This window comes from Pongo pygmaeus, chromosome 10 (assembly GCF_028885625.2).
Source record: "Pongo pygmaeus isolate AG05252 chromosome 10, NHGRI_mPonPyg2-v2.0_pri, whole genome shotgun sequence".
Classification (NCBI taxonomy): Eukaryota; Metazoa; Chordata; class Mammalia; order Primates; family Hominidae; genus Pongo; species Pongo pygmaeus.
This window is the reverse complement of record NC_072383.2, coordinates 38,908,085-38,932,134: the sequence shown is the minus strand read 5'-3', so window position 1 is coordinate 38,932,134 and position 24,050 is coordinate 38,908,085. Positions and strand designations below refer to the sequence as shown.

At 37.4% G+C, this 24,050-nt stretch overlaps 1 protein-coding gene across 2 annotated transcripts in view; it reads right to left on the bottom strand.

Moving 5' to 3' along the window:
- PDZRN4 (PDZ domain containing ring finger 4) overlaps positions 1 to 24,050 on the bottom strand; it is a 390,002-nt gene that overhangs the window by 125,218 nt on the left and 240,734 nt on the right. The window contains exon 1 of one of the 2 annotated variants that reach the window (XM_054445136.2): positions 11,600 to 11,883. The exons of the other annotated variant lie outside the window; for it this stretch is intronic. Coding sequence (XP_054301111.1) covers positions 11,600 to 11,668 — 69 coding nt within the window. The 5' untranslated portion in view covers positions 11,669 to 11,883. Of the gene's footprint in view, positions 1 to 11,599; positions 11,884 to 24,050 lie in introns of those variants that run through there. 2 annotated transcript variants of the gene reach the window in all.

Genomic DNA, 24,050 nt, shown 5'->3' with positions numbered 1-24,050 from the left:
CTAATATTGCTCTTTGCATCATAGTTATTTGTGTGCACATCCATTACCCATGTCTGCTGGATAGTAACCCCCTTGAGGGCAGGGATCCCATCTTATTATGCTATTGTGTCATCTTCATCATCTGACTCTGGAGACAGGATTCATTTAGTATTTAGTCATGCACCTTTACTTGAGAAACATCTGTAGAGGTACTAAGGTAGAGGCTGAGGATGCAGAGATTGAAGACAGGGTTTTTGACCTCCAGAGATTCGGAGATCAGTGAAGCTGCAAGTAAACTGAGAAAACAATCGCATTTGGTACATATTATGACAGAGATATGCACTGGGTACCTTGGAAAGAGAAAAGAAAGGACCTACTTAAGTCCAAGGACTCTAGGAAGATTTCCTGGAAAAAAACAGTGTCTGAACCACACTTTGAGGAGTACTACAACTTATTCAGATGAAGAAAAATGGGAGGATTCTGGAAAGATAGAACAGCTTAGTGTGTTGGTTGGTTTGACAGTTGAATAATAAAAATTCTATCATTTTTTGTCATGACTGGAGATCTTAAGATAAGGTCCTAATGTGTTGGGTCTGCATAAAGCGAGGTAATGAAATGCTTGGTCTGGGATAAGAGAGACAGGAAGAGGAGCCCAGATGGGGTGAAGGAAGGGCCAATAATGTTTTGTTTTTGGAGAAAAGCTATGACCGTTTCCTCAGTTCTAAGGGGCAAGTTCTTCCCAATATCTTATTGTTTCTGAAATTGGGATATAGCTTGCAGTCAATATGCATATTAAAATATGTTTGTCAATCCCGCTCCCCCAACTGTTCTTAAATTTGATGATGAACCTTATAATTAATATGTGTCTTAAAATAGGTGGCACCTTCGAAATCAAGAAAACATAGCATATGTAGTTTCTTTAATGATTTTATTTTCAAACAGAACTCAGTGAATACTGGAGACAATAACAAAATATTTCCTTGGTGAATGCAGTTTTCACTATGTCTGCACTCCTATTCTTTGATTCAATTTGTATTAAATAGCTGCTCTGGGCCATACACTGCATGGGATGGTAGAACTGCATAGGCGCAGCAGAACTAAATACACATACAGAAGCATCTGACTATACTTTAAGTTGTGAAGCATGATGGAAGAGAATCATTGAGAAGAGTGAACTAACTCTGTCCTGGACTCAGTGAAAACTCCACAAGTGGCAAACTTTGGATTGAGCCATAAGGTATTAGGGCTTTTACCAAAATAGGGGTGAGGAAGGAGAGATGGGAAAGGCACTGTAGGCTTAAGGGACTTTGTGTTGAAAGACAAAGAGACGGGAAAAATCACGTTGTCTTAAATAGAAAGTTATAGTTTTCTTTGGTTAAAATTTTAGCTGTTAGGAGAGAATGAGGAAACAAAACAGATTGCGAGGAAACTTTCATGGCAGACATGGATTTATGGAAAAGTGGGGAAAGGCTTTCAAGCCCTCAAAAGTGGGGAGTGACAAGTCACTTTCCCACACTGATGAGCTCTCATAGGTGAGATAATTTCACTGAAGTTACTAAAATGATGGGGAAAGAAGTAGTCGTGAGGACTTCTCTTCCTATGCCAAAAAGAGCATCTTCCATAGACCCTTTCAAGGGAAAACAATTTAAAAAGCATCTTTTATTGATTTTCTTACTTCTTTCTTCCCTTCCTCTCCTCCATTCCTTCTTCCATTTTTTTCTTTATGAGATACTTATTGAGTGCCTACTATATGTCAGATATTCAAAATTTATGGATAAGTTCAGTGGATAAATATGAAATGGGACATTTGGTATTTACAATAAAATGAACATGTACCCTAACATTAGGCAGATCCTGGTTTGAACTCCAGGTGTCCTGCATGCTGACAATATGAATTTGTTACTTGACTACTTTGCGCTTCAGTTTTCTCATTTGTAAAATGGGGACAGTATTACATATCTCACAGGGTCATCGTTAGACTGAAATGATATCCTAACTATAAAAATTACCATTTATGTCACGCCTGTAATGTGTTATACCCTTTAAACATATTATGTCATTTAATCCTCAAAAAAACACTTACAGGTTGAGACTAGTCAATTAAACAGAGGCTCAATGAAGTTAAGTAACTCACAGTCAGGGAGAAGACTGCTTGATTCAAAAGTCTCTATTCTTTCTTCTATGCAGTGTTTCTCCCATGCTATGCTTGATATTTAGTATGCAATCACCAAAGACAGTAACACTACCATGTGCCATCTTAGTAAAACATTTTTATTACTTTCCATGTTGTCTTAACACTGAGGCTCACAACTCCATAGGCAAAGTCAACTTCAAACATTATAAACATGACTCAATAAGGAAACAAAGAGCATACTTGAGCAAATGGCAACATCTACCTATTGTAGGTCAAGTTAGCATGGCTGAGCTCTTTTAACTAAAATACCAAGCAAACAATATTTATACATATTCTATGATTAAAGTTGGCTGAAGACTCTATTTGATTGCATCCTCAGGTTGTTTTGTGTCCCATGGGGAAGACGGCACTAAGTCCCTTCACTTTTGTGTGGAGATCAAGAACCTCAATAACTGTAGTCGTCCCATATCCTGCTTTAGTCCAGCTGTTCCCATTTCCCCAAAATATGTCCTATAAGTCATCTTTCTGTGATTTGGCTTTTACAATACATCCTGGACATCAAACACATTACCTTTGACTAAATGGTATGCAATGATTATACTGAAGCAAAAAAAAAATTGCCCTTGGCTCCTAAACTAGGCCATTTGGAATAATATCCACTGTCTGGCTGTTCCATGAAGTTTCTTAGATGCCCCTCGCTCATAGAGAACTATCTTTTCTCTGCCATGTCCACTGTACTAAGGTCATACCTTTCCATATTTTCTTCTAATTCATTCATGATACACTCCTGGAAGATTGGCTTCTTTTTTTCCTTATGCTTCTTTTGTGTCCTGTGTTACTATCTAGCAGAGTCCTGAGCACAAACCATGTGCAGAATCATTATTTTTGGTATTCAGTGAGAAATGCTCTTTCTCAAACTTTGCTTTACCTAAAAAAAAAACACCTAAATTCTACCGTGATTCAGTTATAGAAAAACATTAAGTGTCACTGATTACAATAGTGGTCTTTCATCTGCAGGTTTATTATTTTTTAAATCATACTAAGTAGTTTAGAAATTCTCTTTGTTCCTATACTCTTGGGAGAGTCTTTTTCGTTGTTAATAAAGATATCTGAAACAGACCCTTAAGAGGCCTAGGAGTGAGAGGTTAGTTCAGAAAAAAAAAAAAAAAAAATCTAATTTCCACTGAGATGAGAGCAAGTTTCCAAAATAAATAAATAAATAAATAAATAATTAAATAAATAAAGCCCTACACTGTTTCTATAAAGCTACATAAAACAGAAGGGAGGGGAAAAAGCAAAGCTTCAGAGGACCTAAACAACCATAAAGCAAGATTTACAACTTGCTACAGAATGGCACAAATTAGCAATTAGATGTTACATGTCGAAATACAGGAGAATATGGGGCTGCTACCTTTTAAGCTTTTTGTTGAGGGAAACAATAAAATATTCATAATAACCCTTTTAAGGCTAGTATTCCACTTTGAAAGTGGTAGAATTAAGAAAGAAGAAATGAATACAGCTGGAAGGGAGATAGAGATGGGACAGGTTATATTGATGACTTTGGAAACGTTGCATTTAGATATAGAAAACACAGCTGCATTTGAATTATCTATAATTCTAAATCTGAAGACATGATTGCTACCCAGTGCTACTCTAAATTCACATGAGTCACAAGAAGAAGAAGTTTTTTAAGAATAATACCTAAAATTCTCAAGGTGCATGCCCTAGGATGGATAATGAGAGAAAACAGTGCCTGGAAAAGATTGAATGATTGAGGCAGATCCTGTTTTGGGCAATGTGCTCACTTTCTCCCCATGAATTATAAACATGTCAAGAGTATAGAATCTTCATATATAAAACCACAAGCTGGGGACCTCTTTTGACTGACTACCTAGTGATTTAATTCTTGTGTCTTTCTTAATCATTTAATCAGATTGATTGCATACCTATTAAATGACTTGCGAAAATTCAATATATGAAAATCTACATATATAAAATGAATGTACTGGACAGTGATTGACTGTTGTGGGAGGATTTTTGCACTATCAATTAATCTTTATTCTTAATTACTTAACACTTATAAAGAAACCACTGTTTGCCAAAGATATGCAGTTCATTTGTTACTAACATGATTGGAAATGAATAACAAATGTGCAGGTTAAATAATTATGTAAATAAGATCATGTGTTTTGGAAAATTTGTAACCAAAATTGAAATTAAATAATTTTCTAATGAGATTATCTTACTTCACCAACAAATTCAGGTGAGTCGAAGAGTCAAATATCTACGCATATTTTCTAGCTAAGATTTTAGTAATGTGCCTCCCTTGTGTATAATTTGGAAACAGTGAAAATGTTTTCCTGCAGTATTCCATCTAAATAGATATGCAATTAGAAATGGCTGCCTTTCTCTTAGGTCTGTGTCAATTAAACAGTGAAAATATAAAGAAGTTATATATTTTTAATAAAATATATGATATTTTGATCGTTCTATGATGGAAGGGCACTTCACTTATTAAACCTACCTAAATTAATTATAATCATTAAAATATTTATTTTTATAAAAGGTCTTTTGCATATCAAAACCACTCTGACATTTAAGATTTTCTTCAAATGTCTTAAATAAGGAACATTCTAGCTAAATGTACATGTTTTATTTTTTAATCACTATATTATCATCACTCTCTGAACATCATAGCTCAAGATGTAAAATCAACTTATCTTACTTTTTAAAGGAAAGGTAGTGATAACTTTCATTTTTCATATTCACAATTTTAAGTAATTTTGCATTTAACAAAAAGGGACAAGAAAAGCTTTACTCCAGTGATAGCAGTAACTTCATTTTTGACAATCTGTCGTATCTAAAGTTCTTGAAAGTTCAATCTCTTCTTTTAATCCAACACTTTTTGGATTATTTTTCCACATTTCTGCACTGAAATGCTCTGTGATCATCACCAGGTTAAGCTCTCCAGTAAGCCAATGCTGAGAATATAGTGATTATAATGTAGTGTGCAAGATGTTTACTAAGGAGTGTTCCCTTTGTGGAAGGGACAGGAAGGAACCAGGATTGGGCAGAAGGAGTGAACTGTGAGGCCCAATACCAGCTACAGGAAGCTCTTGAGCTCAAATTGCCTTTCAGAGTGTCCCAAGTCAGGCTTGGGGCAGAAGATGGCCAGACCTGTATATACTTGGATATTTGCCTCCCAGGAAGGGGAATGACATTGGGTGAAGGACTTTCTGCAGCTAAGACAGTTAAAGTGGAGCCAACAGTTAAAGACTTTTGCTGATAGCATGCCCAGCAGCTGGAGCAAGTCTGTTCTAAAGAGGCATCTGAGTAGCACATAGCATATTTTCAAATCCAAAGACACTCAGTCCTTATTACACACTCTAATGCAATTGACCACACTGGCCACTCCGATTTTAAATCTCTCTCCTCTTGACTTCCATAACTTTCTGCTTATTTTCCTTCCCACTCTGTAACAATATCAGTCTTTTCCTTTTCTTTCTTCTTATTGGCCTGTTTCTCAATGCTTATACCTCTCCTCACTTTTTGGTTCTCCTTACTTATCACATCTGCCTGGGTGATCTCATCCAACAGACACATATGCGCCAAGTTTTAGTTTTGAATATTCACTATTCCACTGTCCTTGGACATTGCTTAGATATCCTGCAAATGAAATCAACAATCTCCTCTTTCTTTTCAGAACACACTTCCCTTCTTTTATTTCTTCTCTCTGTAAACTTCATGACATCAACCCAGTCTCAAGAGCCAGATACCTATTGAAATTACCTCCTAGTAGGCCTCACTTTTGTTCTCCTTTTACATTCTTTTGACCACTAACTTAGCCTTTTCAGCAGCCTCCTGGTTGGTTTCACTTGTTGTAGACTTGCTGTAGTAAACCATCCCCAAATCAAGCCCAGTTGGCCCCAAACACACACCATAACCAAATCCACAATTGAACTCTTATCACAGTTCTCTTTCTCTTAAAAAAATGAACAGAAAATTGGAAGATGGGAAATTCTTTAGGGTCTGTCTTGAGCACTCTCAGGCCACATCCAGGGAGTCTGCCTCTTACTTTAGCATTTAGCAATACCTATTGCTTATAGTTTCCAATTCCCAATCCATTGACATCTACTGCCTGTTTACCACCTCCACCAGCTTTTTAAAAACTCTTTCATCATTTTAGTTTCTCCTCCCTTCTTCTCCCCCACTCCCCAAGCTCCCATCATGCTGAGCAGCACCTTTGCATTTCCATAGCTGTCTGTCAATATCTCTGTTGATTCAATATTTACCAGGTTAAATTGAACATTCTCTGCTTATGCCTCTCTTATGCTACCAGACTGTGCATTTCTCAAAAGCAAGGACTATCACATGGCAAAGTCCAGGGCTTGGCACATATTAAGCAATCAGAGCTTACCCAAAGTTTTTGAACTGAACCACATGTCTAGAGTTTAAGACATCTGCTGGGTGGTTGATAAAAGCAAGCCGTTACTATAGTGCATCCTCACCTGTTATTCTGATTTTAAGGAACAGACACCTCATTCTAGCAAATAAAATGGAGGTTTATCATAGGAAGGTATTGGAACTGTGGAAATAAAGCCATTCTGAGGACTTGCTATTTATTTCTTAGCCTTTCTCATGACCCATCTGTTTCATTTCTTAGATGTCTCTGATTCTCTTGGTAGGTCAGATCCTCATAGATATGGTGGAACACAAACCCCCAAGCTCCCCCACCAACATTCCTTTGTACCCTTGCCCCATTACTAGTATCCTACTTCCCAATATAAATTTCTGAGACTGAAAAAACCTAACTGAATCCTCAACTTTATGCACAAGGTGCTTGTCCCTGGTTTAATCAGCTGTTAGATATAAAGTAGAGAGGAAGACAGAGTGATAAGGTCCTTCGCCAGCAGCTGTGGATGGGGTAGTTTAATTCTAAACAGGCTGCAGATGAGCAGGGCATCCTGGTGAGTCCTAATGAGGATCTGCTGTGAGAGTGAAGGTGAAAGGACAAACAAGCACCTGGCCTGCCCTCCAGATGCTTATAATTCACTCGTACAGAATTGACTATAATACCAGGCAGGCAAACATGAAAAGGAGTCCCAAGGTGGGAGAGATTAATTGTTTTTAAAAAAGAACAATAATTGCAGAAATTTCTCTGCACAAGGAGACATTTGAATAACCAGTGATAGAAGAAAATAGTGGCAAAGATGATTATAAGATGTATTCCACAGAGGCTGAAGAAAAGTGGAAGTAAGTTACAAGGGTCCAAATTGGGAGGCCTGCCTTAAGAGAAAAGCAAAAAATAGAGTCTGGAGCAATTACAAATTGCATTAGAGGAAGAATAGGAAGAGAGACAATTGGAAAGAAACCTAGAAGCAGCTCCAGAGGGCCTTGAATACTGGAATAAGAAATGTTTACTTCATTTTACAGTAATTGGGAGCCATTAAACATTTTCTAGAAAATTATTCCAGCAGCAGCCATCAGAGTGGAGTGACACAATGACAAATTCTAAGAGGGAAAATTCTTACGGTATCAGAGAGAGTTAATAAAAGGAGTTGTGATTGTGGGAAGGCAGGAATTGATGCTAGGAATGTGCACAAATAAGAGAGCCAGGGGAGCCGCTGTGTGAGTGGAGAAGACAGAAGTGGCCCTTTTCATTCAGTGGTTTTGAGTTTTGTTGAAAGCAAAAGGGAGGGTGAGACCTTCACTGGTGCTAAGGAACATGGGAAAGGGATAAAGTTTGGGGGAAAAGGTTAAGAGACTATGAGTAGGGGTTACATAGTATGAGACAAAATAAATTTCTGAAAGATCTAGGACAGCACCCAGAGAAGGGAGATTATATGAGATCCAAGAAACATTCTAGAATAGAGGAGACTTTAGCATATTTAAAAGCTATGGGAAGGGATCCTGTAACTATTTCATGGTATATTCTGATGATTAAATAAGATGATGCTTAGGGAAAAGTGCTTAGCACAGTGTCTAGAATATTCTAAGTTCTCACTGTCAGCTGCTGCCAATATTGTTACTTTCAATGCAGGTTCTGTTTCAGTTTATGTTACTAATTCACAGATGCAGGTGGTGGGGAGACCTCTTAGCTGTGCCAAACCATTCAAATTAATAAATGAATTCTCTGTTGTGCTACAGTACCCACTTAGAAGAGAAGAGCAGTCACAGCAGTGACATTGCCTAAGAACTAGTGCTATTCTACTTCTGGTTTGCCTGAGATTGAAGGCAAATTAATTTCTTTACCCTGATGTGGGAAGTGAATAAGAATAGAATCTTGCATATCACAATATAAGATTTAAATGAAATCCTATAAACAGCTTCTTGTTAACAGTATGGTCTTCTAAATATTTGCTCCCAATTTTAACACATTATTGGACACCAATGAATATCCCATCAATAATCACCATCACGTAATCAATCAAAAAGTTACACTGGATTCATGTGTGAAAAAATCAAGCTTAAATGTCATTAGATTTAAGTATTATTATATAATCTTACTCAGAAATAAATCTGTTATTAGGTCAGAAATACCTAACAAGCTATTGTAGCTCTCTTGGTCCAGATGGGTATTTAATCAAATTAATAAGAAACAGCCAGTTCAGTTTGTGTCAATAGAAGGACATTGTTTCCATTACTCCTTTATTAATTCATAAGAGGTTAATAAATAACTTACTTTGAATAAAATAAATCACTGCAGATAAAAACTGTGACCCTGGCACATATATAAGTTAATAGGTGCGTAAAGATGCATGGAAACCGCATGGTGTGAAGGTTACAGGATCCACCCAAACCCTAGATTCTTGTATCTGTGTGCATACTGGAGCCTGATTGGCCCAACTCCAGTTGAAAATAATTTTCTTGAGGTGACATTCCACCTCTTGTGCCAATTGAAAGTCTTAGCTCCTCCAGAGGAGCAAAAAATATCATCAAAATATAAACTTGACCTCATTTCACACCTAAGCGCACCATTCTGATTGTTTTACTAGACTCCTCAGTGAGCACATTTGGTTTGTTTACTGCAGTTATAAACCAGAAACTGTATTCTATGTGTCCTGTGTTATCAGGTCACTAAATCTAGAAAGAAAACATGGAAAAGCTCAATATCATAATGATTCTATTATGAAGAATTAAACATTTTTGCTGTTGATCATATGTTTCGTGATCGCTGCTAATCTTAAATTTTCACATCTCCTGGTAAACTTTACTTTGCCTTAGCTCATAAGGAATAGTAACAAAAGAAACAAAAAGGCAAATGATCTGAGAATTACAATTCTTTAAATAAATATGATTTGGGCAATCAGGTGTTACTCTATGTGCCAGCAAGTTTATTTTAATATACAGCTAGAAATAGGCTTCCAATCACAAGCCACTTTTGTAAATAGTATCCTCTCTTATGGGGGAAGCTATGTGCCCTCCTGAACACCTGGTTAAGAACATGTTCACTTTCATGTGTGCTCTGAGCTGCCTTTCCTCCAAATAAAAATAGAAACTAGTTTGCAGCACCATACGGGGCTCCAGCGTATTATATGAGCCTATCACTGGTGTCCTTTGATATATTATCTATTCCATTAACTCAATAAAATAGAAGGCAAAGCTGGGGACAAACTGTAGGAGGGCTCCCCTTGGAAAACACATGCAAGACCTTTAAGCTGGGGCTTTAGCTTATCTAATAAAAGCCAGTTAAATGGAAGCTAATACTTCATTTTTCACCCCCTTTATTAAAGATCATAAGTACTGCAACTCAGGAGTAGAGAAAATAAAATAAATATATGGAGGAGTACAGGTAGAGGCAATAAAGAGCATGGCTTATCTATTTTCTCAAGATTTAGGAAGCACTTGAAGGCAAAACTCACAGACAAGCATTTTAAAAATCCATAACAAAGGCTCCTGCTTCTTAGCAAATACAGTGGTCCTTTCTGGCTGCAGTAATCCTGCTGGATTTCTTAGTAGAATATAAACAGCTTAACCTAGGCATAATCAGGGAGGATGCCACCTACCACTCTCTCCATATAATACTTTTATATAAATTTAGTAATTCAGAGGAAAAAAAAGATTGATGAATCCACTCCTCTGCTCCTCCACCACCCAAAGAGAAACAATACTAGAACTCAAACTCTAACAACCAAAATAAAGGAAAGTGTTCCACCTAGAGACTGTTTTCATGAGTCAAAGTGGATGAGAGCTCATCTAGGAAACGAATATTATTTTAGCCTATCCTTGCAAGTTTGTACTAAAAAATGAAGCAAAAGGTATTGCCCCTGGTGTAATTAACAATGTTAATCTTCTTTTTCCTCTCTATGGTGATAAAGCAGTCATTTTTATATTTAATTAATGCAGAGGATCATTTTGGAAACTGGCTAATGAGCCTCTGATCACATTACCATGAAAATGTGCATTAACATTGCAACTGAGGAGGCTGTTTCATGTGTAGCAAATCCACTTTGTAATTAGCCCACTGTGAAATGAATCACGTCAGGGGGAAATCTGAGGGAGGCCAGTTGTCAGTGGGCACTTGGCTACTGCTGTGCCACGGGCCACCAACATCCCAAGCATCGTCTTTCATCAGCAATCTTGTCTAAGAACAAATGTAGCACTGTGTCACCTTTGGGACAAACTGGAAGAAGGGAGAAATAAACTTTATTTTGCTAGATAAGAAATTCAAACTTGAGCATACACTCCCAGGGGAACCTCCCCCAATAAAACGGTAAGTTAAGAAAATTCTGCTAAAACTATAAAGGCTCAGGATCTAGTTTTCTTATTTGTATTCCGAAAAGCCCTCAGATACACATAAAAGAGACATCTAAATTTATACACTTTTTTCTAGGTCACCTACAGTTGTTGTAATAAGCTCTCAAAATTAATTTCTAGTGGTAAACAAACAAAAACCTTATAAAAAGGATCCAAGAACAAGTGGTAAGAGAATTTCTTTATCTCCTGTTTCAGCCAGGACATAGCATATATTTTTTTCTCATGTAATACAAAGTTACTAGGTCTTCCTCTTAAACCAAAGCACAAATTCTCAATTCATCTAATAATTTCCCCTGGCTAACAAGATTTGGCAGGAAACTTCTACTGTCTATTGAAAATAACTGAGATCATAGACCTATTAAACCCCAATATTTATGCAGACAATGATACAATTGATTTTCAAATGTCAACAGTATTCCAAAATGAAAGAGGTATCTCAAAATATTACAGACATGGATCTCAGTCCTACTCCTGTTATGTGACTGACATCTTGGCAGTAGATACACAAAATGTTAAAAAGAATCCCACAGGAAGTCATCTGAAGGGGGAGTGGCAAGGAAGCTGAAAACTGCCACCCAAAACCAAAATTAAAAGCCCCAAACCAGCAAGTCTGCCCTCAATTCTGAAATGTACTGAAAGAAAAAATAAAGCTAGCCAGAATTCATTTACCATCTTTCAGACAAACACAAAGCCTGGCTCTTAGTTGCTGGTATCAGACCCTGCACTCACCTGGGCAACTTCATACAGCAGTTTGTAGTGTTCCTCTCTTTTCTGAAAAGTGCACAAATTGCAGCCCATTCTAAGAAGCAGAGAGAGAGAGCAAATCTTCTAATTTCCCCAGAACTGAAAGGCAAGTGAACTGAAAGGGAATCACCCTCCAGACTTGACTACTGTTTTTCATCAGTCACTTCAGTCCAGAAACACAGACAAACCGCTGTTAGTTGGAAGCGTAAGCCAGAGTGGTGTGTGGCAGCATGCTCTTCTTCGCTTTCCCTAAGTATCTTGCACTCACGGATACACACACAGAGTTTCCAGTCAGTTCATGGCAACACTCCCCCGTCTCTGCATCAGTGCACATGACTACACAGATTCCAGCTCATGAATATTAATAGTGCCTCATTGATTATTTATGACAGAACATGTTAGCAGGGAGGGGTGTCATAGCTGCTGCTGATGACAGATGAATATTCACTAATTAAGAAGCAAATGTAGTGTGGTTAAACAAAATTCACTTGTGTCAATACCATCTCTGTTTATTACGGATAGAGGGGTTGCATATAGGGCATTTAAAAAAAAATACACTTAATTTCTCCATTGATATAAGTTTTAATATGGGAATAAGAAATTCAGAAACAGAAATATACTTAGTTTACATATCCATGCTCTGCAACAAGAAGAAGAAATATTTTTAGCATTATTAAACCTAGGGGAAAATGAGTAGGGATAATTATTTACATTTATAAAATAAACACAGAAGCAAAGGAAATTTTGGGGGGTGACATGGAAAAGGAAGAGAAGGCAGGGGCATCATTCAGTTTTAATTCTGATACTACAAAAATAACTGAATAGTTCATATGTAAAGACCATTACTTACTAAGGAGGAAATAAGGGATATTCTCTTAATTCTAAAGAACATTTAGCAAGCATTAGCAGATGATACTTGTACAGATAATTAATATTTTAATTAGATAACGAAGGCCCATCTATTGAGTATATATTTGTAGCATATAATGCATGTAGATTTATATTCAAAAAGTAGATCAATACAATGCCTTTTCTAAGAAAAATTTCAAATGCTTATAGTATTTATGCTAATATTATTAAAGTCATATATAATATTTTACAAAGCCGATACTGGCAATAGTTAAACTTGAATGTAATGCACAATGACTCCATTTATGATTCTATATTTAGAGTTCATAATGATCAAAGGTGAACAGAGACTTAAAAACTAAGCTTAGATGTTTAGATAACAAAAGTAATGCATTTCATTTCACACTCTTGCAAATACATGTGTTGTATTGCAAGCTGGCAGTTTTTGTCCCTTAAAGATATACTACAAACAGCTAAAGCAGATAATAAAAGAAAATTCCTTTTGTTCCCACACTGATTTATCCACACCCTCTGCTAATTAAGAAGTATGTCCTTGTTCCAGCACATCTTTAAACTGGACAGGATAGCAGGTGGGTTCCAAAGCAAAAATAATTACTTGGAAACTGATGACTCTGGTTAGGAATTACACTGGATCTTGAGAGTTTTAATTGCTCATCACTGACGAATAGCTACTTTTTGAGGTCCAATTTCCTAAAAGTGCTTTGTCACATGTTTAGAATCAATAACAGGAAATGATTCTAATGAGCACTAATTGTTAACAAATTGGCTTTGCAACTAGCAACACCTCAACACCAGCAAGTAGCAAGGAGATGAACAATCATCTGCTGCTTATCAGTCATTTCCCTTGGGATGTAATAATCCGATTTTCTGGGCCTAATTTCACCTAACAGCCTGGATGAAAGCCAAGCTGAGAGACCTACATGAAAGTGGCATCATAATTGGGAACAGTGTGTGTGAAAAAAGTTCTCTAGGACTTCTGGCAAATTAGAAACCACTTGTAGGAGATATTAATTTTAGGACTTGATTCCTCTGTGGAAAGAATGTTTTCAAAAAGGTATTTGAAGTGGCCTTTATAAAAATTAGTGGTGGCCACAAACATAAGCAATCTCCTTCTTCTCAGGTGCAGCTGTAAAACATAAATGTCTGATACTTTTGAAAGTTTTAACTTCTCTAAGCCTCTATATCACTTCCCATGAAGTATTCTCATGCTAGAGTTCACATCCTCAAAGCAAACATTGACTGTTTCTTTGAAGGACTCTAAATTGCTGAGTTGTGAAAGAATTATTGATTCTCAGATGTTCATACTCTGTATTTTATTTTATTTTATTGAGACAGAGTCTTGCTCTGTTGCCCAGGGTGGAGTGCAGTGGTGCCATTTTGAACCTCTGCCTCCCAGGTTCAAGTGATTCTCCTGCCTGACCCTCCTGAGTAGCTGGGATTACAGGTGTGTGCCACCATGCCTGGCTAATTTTTTGTATTTTTAGTAGAGGCGGGGTTTCACCATGTTAGCCAGGATGGTCTTGATCTCCTGACCTCATGATCTGCCTGTTTCAGCCTCCCAAAGTGCTGGGATTACAGGCGTGAGCCAACGCACCCAGCCCATACTCTGTATTTTTTAAAAAGTCAGATTAAGGAATTAGAGTGCAGTAAGGCAAAGATGGCTCACCCTTCTATCAATGAAAATGTTTGCTTTTTCCACTGATAAAACTCTCTTGTGTGATAGGTTTTGAAAGCCAAGTAAGAAATTTAATTATCAAAGCTGTTTCTTATTGGAGCTTTCTTCTCTGTAAATGCAGTTTGCATTTAAAGAACAATGAAACAATCATAGCTTTAAAAATATTTTCTTATTTATCAAAAAGTAAAGAATGAACATTCTAGGGAAGTAAGCAAGTTCAAACAGAAGCTCATCCTTCAGCAGCTCCTCCTGTCTGTTTCTTTTATTCATTCCTAATCCCTCTATTCTTGAGTGTCTATCTCAGGAAGCAAGAGCAGCTTTTCCAATCATGTATCAAATGCTGCCCTTGGCCCATTTACCCTGGAGAGATTCCACCTTCTGCTTCTAATGGACTCATCCTATAGAACTGAAGAGTGACTTGGAAAAGGGAGATTCATAATTCCAGAGTTCTCTAAATTTCATTACAATATGATGGCTAAGTTTTCCAATAACTAAATCTTGCATTGGAGCATAAAGTTTGAAGTAGACAGGGACAAAAGCATTCATTTGAACACTGCCCTGAAAATGCAAATAGAGCAGATATTATCTGTCTTCGGCAATAATAATATGGGATAAAAAATAAGTAGGGAATGAAGGACTATCTTTCCAAGTATCCTTAGAAAATAAACTCATCAAAATGTAAAAATATACGTCGTATGTGTATTTCAAGATATAGTTACTTATTTTAAATGCCTTTAATTTGTGTGAGTTTACTCCACACAAATGCATTGGCATTCAAAATAGGACACATTTGTCAAGATCTAGACTGACGTATAAGAGGCTAAACTGGCAAGTGAAAGGAAGGAATCCAACATTTTTCTTGCTTTTTCCATATAAACTGTACTGCTGAGTAGCGAAAGAGTAGATGAGAGGGAGTTTCTCTTTATAGAATTATTCTGACTAATAATTGAAGATTAAATGATAGACTGTCATGCCAGCAGTCCTTAATTCATTCAAGGATCTAAGTACTGTGAATGAATGGTGTCTAGAATGACACACTCACACACACATGAGATAAGTGTACATTATGTGCCACCTGAGACAGAAAAATTACACGGCCCTTAAATTAGCCTTTTCAAATGTGAGCAAATGTCAGTGAATGCCGAGAACAGAGGAGCATATTAAACTAAACCACGGGGATGCAATCAGCTAAATTCAGACTGTGAGCAACACTACATAGACAGGTGCATATTCCAGTTTCAGAGAGAAAAAGAGAAAGAGAGAGAGAAGACGAAGAGGAAGTCTATAGATTTAAAAAGATTTTAATAACAATAGAAAGTCATTACTCTATATTTTCACATATACATATCATTTGGTTGATAAAATTCTAAATAAAAGTAGGAAAATGATTACCAAAAAAGTCAGGATGGTGGTTACTCTTTAGGAAGGGACACCAGAAAGTTTCATCATGGCCAGCAAAGTTCTAACTCCTGATAGGGGCAGTAGTTTTCCTAGGTGGTCACATTAGGATTCATTAAAGTGACATCTGTTATTGGTGTTTTTTATATTTTTGCTATATTTAACAATAAGACTTAAAAAAGACTAATTTACAAAAGAAAGAGGCTGTGCCTATGTCTCATCCCTGGCTGCCAATGTAGTACATAATTGTGCCGCTTATCAAGAGAGGAATAGAAAAGCCAAGTGAGCCTATTCTGAATCACCAATCCCATTGAGCCTGTGACAGCTGTCATATACACTTCAGATGATGGCTTGCTTATGCCTTTTGCAATGACTCCAGTGTTCTTTTCCTGTGCCAGTGTGGAAGTTCCGTACGTAACTCCGCTTGATTACCCTCTCTTTACCCTTGCCACTATCACATGCAGACCTTCCAACTCTGCCTGCCACCCACCTTGACATGTGGCTTACAAATTTCTAGTTCCAATTCTGCATTCATTTCAGGAGATACTTATGTGCTTTTGAATATTAGTAGACACGTAGCTGCCTAACATTTTCTGCAGTTAAATACCTTATATGTAATCGTAAAGACAAAGAACCTGAGGCCCAGAGAGACCGTGACTTGTGGAAGGTCAACCTGAGTAAAGAAATCTGAACTCAGTTTTCCAAGACAAATTCTGTGGTGGAATTCAATCTCTAACATCCTGAGCTGTCTCTCTTGCAGAGGAAGCTAGAGCTACACCAACATGTCTTTATTTGATGATTGAGGAAACGGAGGATAGCATTTGAAAGTGCTGAAATTAAAGAAAATAAAAGAGAATAAATTTTCAAAGACAGACATAGCTTAAAATAAGGGGAGTGGCTTGTGGTTAAAAATGTAAACTTTATGTATTAAAGTGCTGAAATTTTTTGAATGTCACAGCTAAATATCTTTAATCAGCTAATGTCCCACAATAATCAGTAATTAGGAGCTGTACCTGAACACACACTAGAATGACCTTGGCACTGAAAGTTTTAAATCCTGAATTCCTTAGTTCTGCACAAACTGGTCATTTGAATACATGATTCTTTTTTCAGGCTCCAGCAAAGCTGAACTGCTCTATACACGTCTACATCTCCCTACCTGTGCTCCAGATGTTACCTCATTCTCCTTATTCTTTGGAAACCCCACAAATTAAACTATCCACCCAATCATCCAGTTTAAAGGCTCCTTCTTCCTTGATCCCATCAGCTAGCAGTAACTTCTTCAACTTCTGAATTCTTGGTGCATTTTATCCCTACCTATTTGAAGGTACAAATTACTTCTCCTTCACATCATTTTTAGATGCATGCTTTACCTCTCTTATTGGACTATAAGACATGTAAGAGCAACATTAACATTTAATTATCTTTGAGCCCCCAAAACTTGTAGAATTGTACCTTTCACATTCTGTGCCTTTAATAAACATATATTGAATTAATGAGTGTAATTGAGAGATGACAGCATACCTAAGTTGGGCAAAGAGACATAAATTTTTGTTTGTAACACACATTAGCAATGACTAATTGCTATACGACATTTTCCCCCATAGGATTGCTTCAAGAATATTAAAGAATATTCTTAATATTCAAGAATATTAAGTTAAAAGACTGAAAGGCCATGAACATAAACCATTTTTAATTTGATTCAAATCCATAAACACAAATTTGAAAGTCTATGAAAGAAAAACATCTGTGACAGGTATATAAATGAGTACTGTATGATTCAAATGTGCTTTGTCAGTTGTGTATTTATGTGTATATACTATCTGTACGTTTAAATTCACATTCTGCTCTATATATCAGCAAATTATTCATTTATTTATTTCACAAATATTTACTGTGTGCTTATCATATGTCTGCTGGTATATGAATGCCAGATTTTTGTAGTTGTATATCATCTAATTTTCACTATATCTCTGAGGTAAATATGTCAGATATTGTCCTTTATTAATACAGAAATCATTAGATGTTGAGATTTCTAATGCTGGAAAACCTAGAACTTTTGCCTTTTGATTCTAATCTAGTTTTATTTTTAACAGCACTGTGCAGCATTAACTAACATCATGAATTTAGAAAGATGCTTCTGCTAATAGTTCCCATGCGTCATCCCCTCCTTGGTTATAGCTCAACAGATCAACGTGTAAGCAAGCATCCTTTCTGCACTGTGTTCACTAGTTGAACATCTTCAATTTGCATTTACAGTTATTGCTTGCAGAATGAAGAGTGCCACACCAACTTATGAACTCCTAAGAGTTGTCACAAACATTATTAGACTAGACGCCAATGGAAAGAAAGAGCATGAGATTTCAAAGAAGAAGACTAGACTTCTCATCTGAGCCTTGTCACTGTCACCTGTGTGGGCTTGTACAACTTACATGCTCTGCGATAACACTTACCCTACAGGCTGACTGTGAAGATGAAATAAGGTAACAGACCTGAGGGGGATTCATGAACTATGAAGTATTCTGTCCTACTGGCGTGTTGGTTAAGCATGGTTTCTGGAGTCAGTGTGCCCTGGGTCAAGTCTCAGTTTCTCTGATCTCTATTGATGTAATGTGGGGCAAATCATTATTGTTTTTTCAATCTTCTCTGTTTCTTGGCTTCTCATCTCTAAAACAGGGATAATAATAGCACCCACTATACAGTTATTGCAAGAGATGAAGTTGCTGTGATGATAATATGTGTCAAGTATACCTGGCACAGAGTACATACGTGCCCAATACTTGTTGGCCATTAGTAATCACAGGACTAAGTATAATGATAATGATGACTTTCATTTTCAATTTCCAAGTTGATACGGTTTGGATCTGCATCCCCACCCAAATCTCACGTCAAATTGTAATTCCCAGTGTTGGAGGTGGGGCCTAGTGCGAGGTGATTAGATCATGGGGGCAGATCCTTCATGAATGGTTTACCACCATCCCCTTGGTACTGTTCTCCTGAGAGAGTCCTCACAAGATCTGGTTGTTTAAAAGTCTGTAGCACCACTCCCATCTTGCTCCTGCTCTCACCATGTAAGATGCCTCGTTCCCCCTTTGCTTTCATTCATGGTTGAAAGTTACCTGCAGCCTTCACAGAAGCAGATGCCTCTACGCTTCCTGTACAGCCTGCACAACTGTGAGCCAATTAAACCTCTTTTCTTCATAAACTGCCCAGTCTCAAGTATTTATTTATAGCAATGTGAGAACAGACTAATACATAATTTATCTTTACAATTTTTGTCATGTTAAATCTCTATTACATTGTTTGAAATTTTATACTTCTGTCCACCTTGTTTGCCATTGTACCCTGTGAAACAACTTCTAAAAGGCTTTTTGTTTCCTAGTTCTTTATATAACAGAAATAGTTGCACAGAAGTACTCATTGTGTAAATGTGATGCATGCACACACACACACCCCTCTATTTCTTTTCTATGTAAAGAATGTAATACATACAGAGTAATAATTCTGATATTCTATTTCTTTCTTTTTTTTTTTTTTTTTTTTTTTTTAGATGGAGTCTTGCTCTGTCACCAGGCTGGAGTGCAGTGGCACAATCTTGGCTCACTGCAACCTCTGCCTCCTGGGTTCAAGTGATTCTCCTGCCTAAGCCTCCCAAGTAACTGGGACTACAGGCGCACGCCACCACACCCAGCTAATTTTTGTATTTTTAGTAGAGACAGGGATTTCACCATGTTGGCCAGGATGGTCTCGATCACTTGACCTCATGATCCACCCACCTCAGCCTCCCAAAGTGCTGGGATTACAGGCGTGAGACACCGCTCCTGGCCTATTTGTTTCTTTTAATGCACAATGTGTAAATAAGGCAGACATAAGTGTACTAGAAACCAATAAAGGCATCTGAAGTAAGATTTCTTGCAATCATAAAACAGGGAGTCCAGTGACATTTCTTTTAGGTCTATTCACGACTACTAATCTAGCCCAGTATAAAGTTGGCTTTCTTTATTTGATCACATAAAGGCTGAGGTACCATGTTTGGATAATGTCACACCATTCAGCAACATCACAGGTATTATGTAGGGTTTCCACTGAATGCTACTATCACTATTTTTAGTTCTGCAAAAGTGGTCTAGTAAAGCTCAGTACAAACTTTCATTCAACCAGTATTTATTGAATAGTACTATAAGTACAGCACAGTGATAATATGTAGACATTTTAAAAAATAAGAGCTAACACTTATTTAGTACATTTTGTATGCCATTGTCCCAGCACTATATGGTATTAATTGTATTTAATTCCCACATTAACACTCTGAGATGTGCACTCTTAATGTCTCCTCTCTGCATGGGCAGTAAATAGGTCACATGAGTAGTAAATGAGGGAGCCACGATTCAAACCCAAACAATCTGCATCTACTACTTAACCAGTACTTTCCATTGCCTGTCACTCAGAGACAATCATCATTATGACAAATTTCTAGAGGGCCAGAAGAAGGAATTGTGGTGATGCTCACAGCACGCTGAGATGTAAGGATTTCCCTGAGGACTGGAATCGCAGTCTAAAATTAACTTCCAGGTTCCCTGTTGTGTCCTCAAGCATGGCTACATAAAAGAGATTGAATAAAACCTAAGCAGTTTCATAACCTTACTCCACTCCACTGGTGATGGGGTACTGCTGCATTGAATATGTACTGATAACTGTAGAATATTTTTCCTTCTTGGTAGTTATTATGGTAGGCAATATATGGGCTGATACTAGGGCAGTCATTTTACATCTCTGTTTTAAGGAATAATCAACAGCTACTTAAGGCAGGTAAATTTGGAGGTTTTAAGAAAAGTAAAGGTAGAGATTTACCGATGACTCTAAATATACATCTCCAGACTTAATTTCCCTCTTAATTTCAGACTCATCAATTCATTGACCACTGACGTTTCCATTGGGACTATTCAAAACATATTAAATTCTACTTAGCAAAACTTAACTCATGGTTCTTTTCCCCCATAACTGCTTCTCCACATGTTCTCCATATCACAGAATGGCCTGACTATTCTCAGGCACTCAAGTTTGAGGTTTGAGCATTGCCTTGGCTCTTCCCTCTCCCTACATCTAGTGACAAGGCCCCATTAATCTGAACTGTGCAGTCTCTCCTTCCTTATTTCATCCTCTCCTATGCCGCTTTCCTAGATTCAGGATATCATCTTCTCTCAGCCAGGTCCTGCATTCGCTCATGAGCATCTGGAGTTTCTAATGGTGTGAGGAGCAAGTTGTTGATTTCTTGCTCTTCTCTGCCTACACACACACATTTGTAAGCCCATCTTGCCCCTGATTCCCTGGTCGCAACTCCTCTCACTCTTGCTCACTCTTGCTCACTCTTGCTATCATACACACATACATATACACGTGCACACACACGTGCATGTACACAAAAGAGAACATAAAACAGAAATTTCTGCTTTAAGAGTGAAGGTTACAACTCTGCTAACATGACTGTCTTTTTGGTATATTTCTCTCTTTTTTTAGAGTGTGGACAATTCTGTCTGGTACTGTAATACATGTTCGTTCCTCTCTCAATGTTGGATTCTGCTCAAATATTCAGTCATTGTAATGGTAGTCAAGATATATAAAGGTCTCAGATCTCATGGAGCAAACGTTATTGTGAGAAGAAAGCATAAGTAAACACAAGCTATGTTTATATAACATTTCCAGACAATAACAGGGTCAACACGGGAAATTAACACAAGGTGGTATAATAGGGAGTAACTAGATCATCCTTCTTAGATATTCTAGAGCCTGAAATGTGCTTTCCTGTCTGCTTTATTCCCTGCCTGCTTATATGCATGCATATATATAACCAAGTACAGATAAATCAAAAAAAGTAGGCAGGTAGTGGGATAGGAAGTAAAGAGACGAGTTTTGCTTTGTTTTTGTTGTTGCTTTTTGAGATGGAGTCTTGCTCTATTGCCCAGGCTGAAGTGCAATGGCGTCATCTCGGCTCACCACAACCTCTGTCTCCCGGGTTCAACCGATTCTCCTGCCTCAGCCTCCTAAGTAGCTGGGATTACAAGCACCTGCCACCATGCCCAGCTAATTTTTGTATTTTTAGTAGAGACAGGGTTTCACCATGTTGGCCAGGTGGGTCTGGAACTCCTGACCTCGGGTGATCTGCCCACCAGCCTTCCAAATTGCTGGGATTATAGGCCTGCGCCAGGTGGTCAGGACCTGAAGTTTTCTCAACCTTCAGGATCCTGGAAAATCCCTTCTCTGTTGTGTTCCTTGCTTTTTCAGACCTAAATCATTCAATTCCAACTTTTTTCCATCATGAAAATGGTCCTCATATGGTTGTCTAAAACATTAGCACTAAAAAATTGACATGTTAATATCCATTAATTTCTGTGAAACTGATAATACAGAATGTTTAATTGCATACACATTCTGGCCCAGGACACATTATCATCAGAATGAGCATGTATTCGGATGCTTTTTAGACTTTGAAGTAATCTAGAAGTATATTTGAGCCTCACTCTAAAAAACTTGTTATATGAAGTTGATCAAGTTACACATTGAGGCGTGCTGAAACGCCTCAGTTCCTCACTGTGAAATAGGGATATTCAAAGTACCTACCACAAAGGGGTCTTACGAACATGAACTTTACCCAGTGCCTGCTGCATGTACGTGTTCAATAAATATTAGTTAATATGTTATAGCTTATAATATAGCCTTGCCAAAGTGTCTAAATTCTAGTATTGTGAAAATATTCCAAAAAACAGGCAGCCATATTATTCCTTTGTCTATGTTTTGGCGAACATAGACACTAGATGGATACTTTGGAGCATCAATTTTTCTCCAGGAGCAGTTAAATTCCTTTAAGATAAAAATGGTTGATGTCATAGTGACTGGCAGCCAGGGAGAAGCAGAAAACAGCTATATGGTTATGGGAGGTAGAAACTGGGCTAAGACACAGACCATCCAAGTTCTGCAAATGTTTGCTGAGAACCTCCTATTCACCATACCTTATGCTGGCTTCTAGATCCATGGTACTTAACTAGGAGTGTGTGTAGGCATCAGCTGGGAACCTTTTTCAAGTTGCAAGTGTACAAGCTCGATTCCTAGGGCTTCTGAGTTATTCGTAGCAAATCTGAGGTGGGCCTGGGAATATGCATTTTTACACATCCCACAGAAAACTCATTTGTGTGCATCCATTTCTCCCTTCTAAATCCACATGTAAGGTATTAAACTAGACAAATTCTTGAATGCCTCACATCATTATAATTTCTGATATGCTAACTTTTGTGATTATGAAGATTACTGGATCTGTTACTAATTTGAAATGGAAACTAACATTTAAGAAACACCTATTTTATCTAAAGTTTTTTACATCTCAAAAAAATTCTATAAGATATGTGCAGTCATTTTCACATTTAAAAACTCAGGCTCAAAATATTGTGCAATTTGATCAAAGTCACACTGTTAATTGAATGGAGAAACTGGCATTCAAATCCAAATAGGATTGATTCTAAGATCCTGCATTTTTCAATAAGATATACTCTTCCCATAAGGACCCACTTCATTTAGCATAGCGTCTTTGGTCCTGCATGCCATGAATGAAGAGTCTGTGGTAGAGGTGGTTTTGAATCAGTCATTGTTTCCTTGTGCAGTTTACCATACATGTCCTACCTATGGGATGTAAAGGTGAGTAAATTCTTACTAGACCTGTGGGACAGGCTGGGATTCAGCTTCTAGGAGCAGCTATGGGTTGGGCATAAAGAAGCACCCCACCACCCTATCTACTGGAGGGACAGCGATTGGCCCAGCTGTTGGTGACAGGCAAAGAGAATTAAATGCTGTTTACTGGGTAACAGGATCTGTCTTGGATATGTCTGGTCCTTTCCCAGTGGATTTAGTTATTAGATTTCAGGGCCCACCTCAGCTTAACTAAGAAGGATTATACATTGATGGATTTAAAAACAAAAACAATTTTAGGAATTCTAACCTGAAACTACAATTCCATCTCAAATGCCCTAAGTCCTATATCATCACTACTTTCTGCTCCTCATGAAACAGATTTCAACCGTAAGCAACTAAGCTCCAGACAGGTTGAACTTGGTGTCTAGAGATAGTGGAAATCAAAAGAGAAATCACATATTTTAGAAGAGTAGATGGATTTATATTTTTGCTTGATAAGTTGTGCAGTATGGGAAATCATCTCATTAATACTGAACCCACTATATTTTCATAGGCTTTAGAAGGTTAAAGAAGACCCATTAAAAATTCGCAATTGCTATTGACAGAATTAGATCAACTACACAGTATTTGTATAACTCCTGATGAAATGCTTTCTAGTTGTTTGCTTAAGTTGAATGAAAAGTGAATCCTCTGACTCAAGTGTGAATGTGGACATATTTTTTTTTTCTGGCTTTATTTTATAGCACAGGAGACAGTAGTCCTTAGATTTGGTGTCTTATTCTCATAGATGCTTGGAGAAAAACACAATTATGT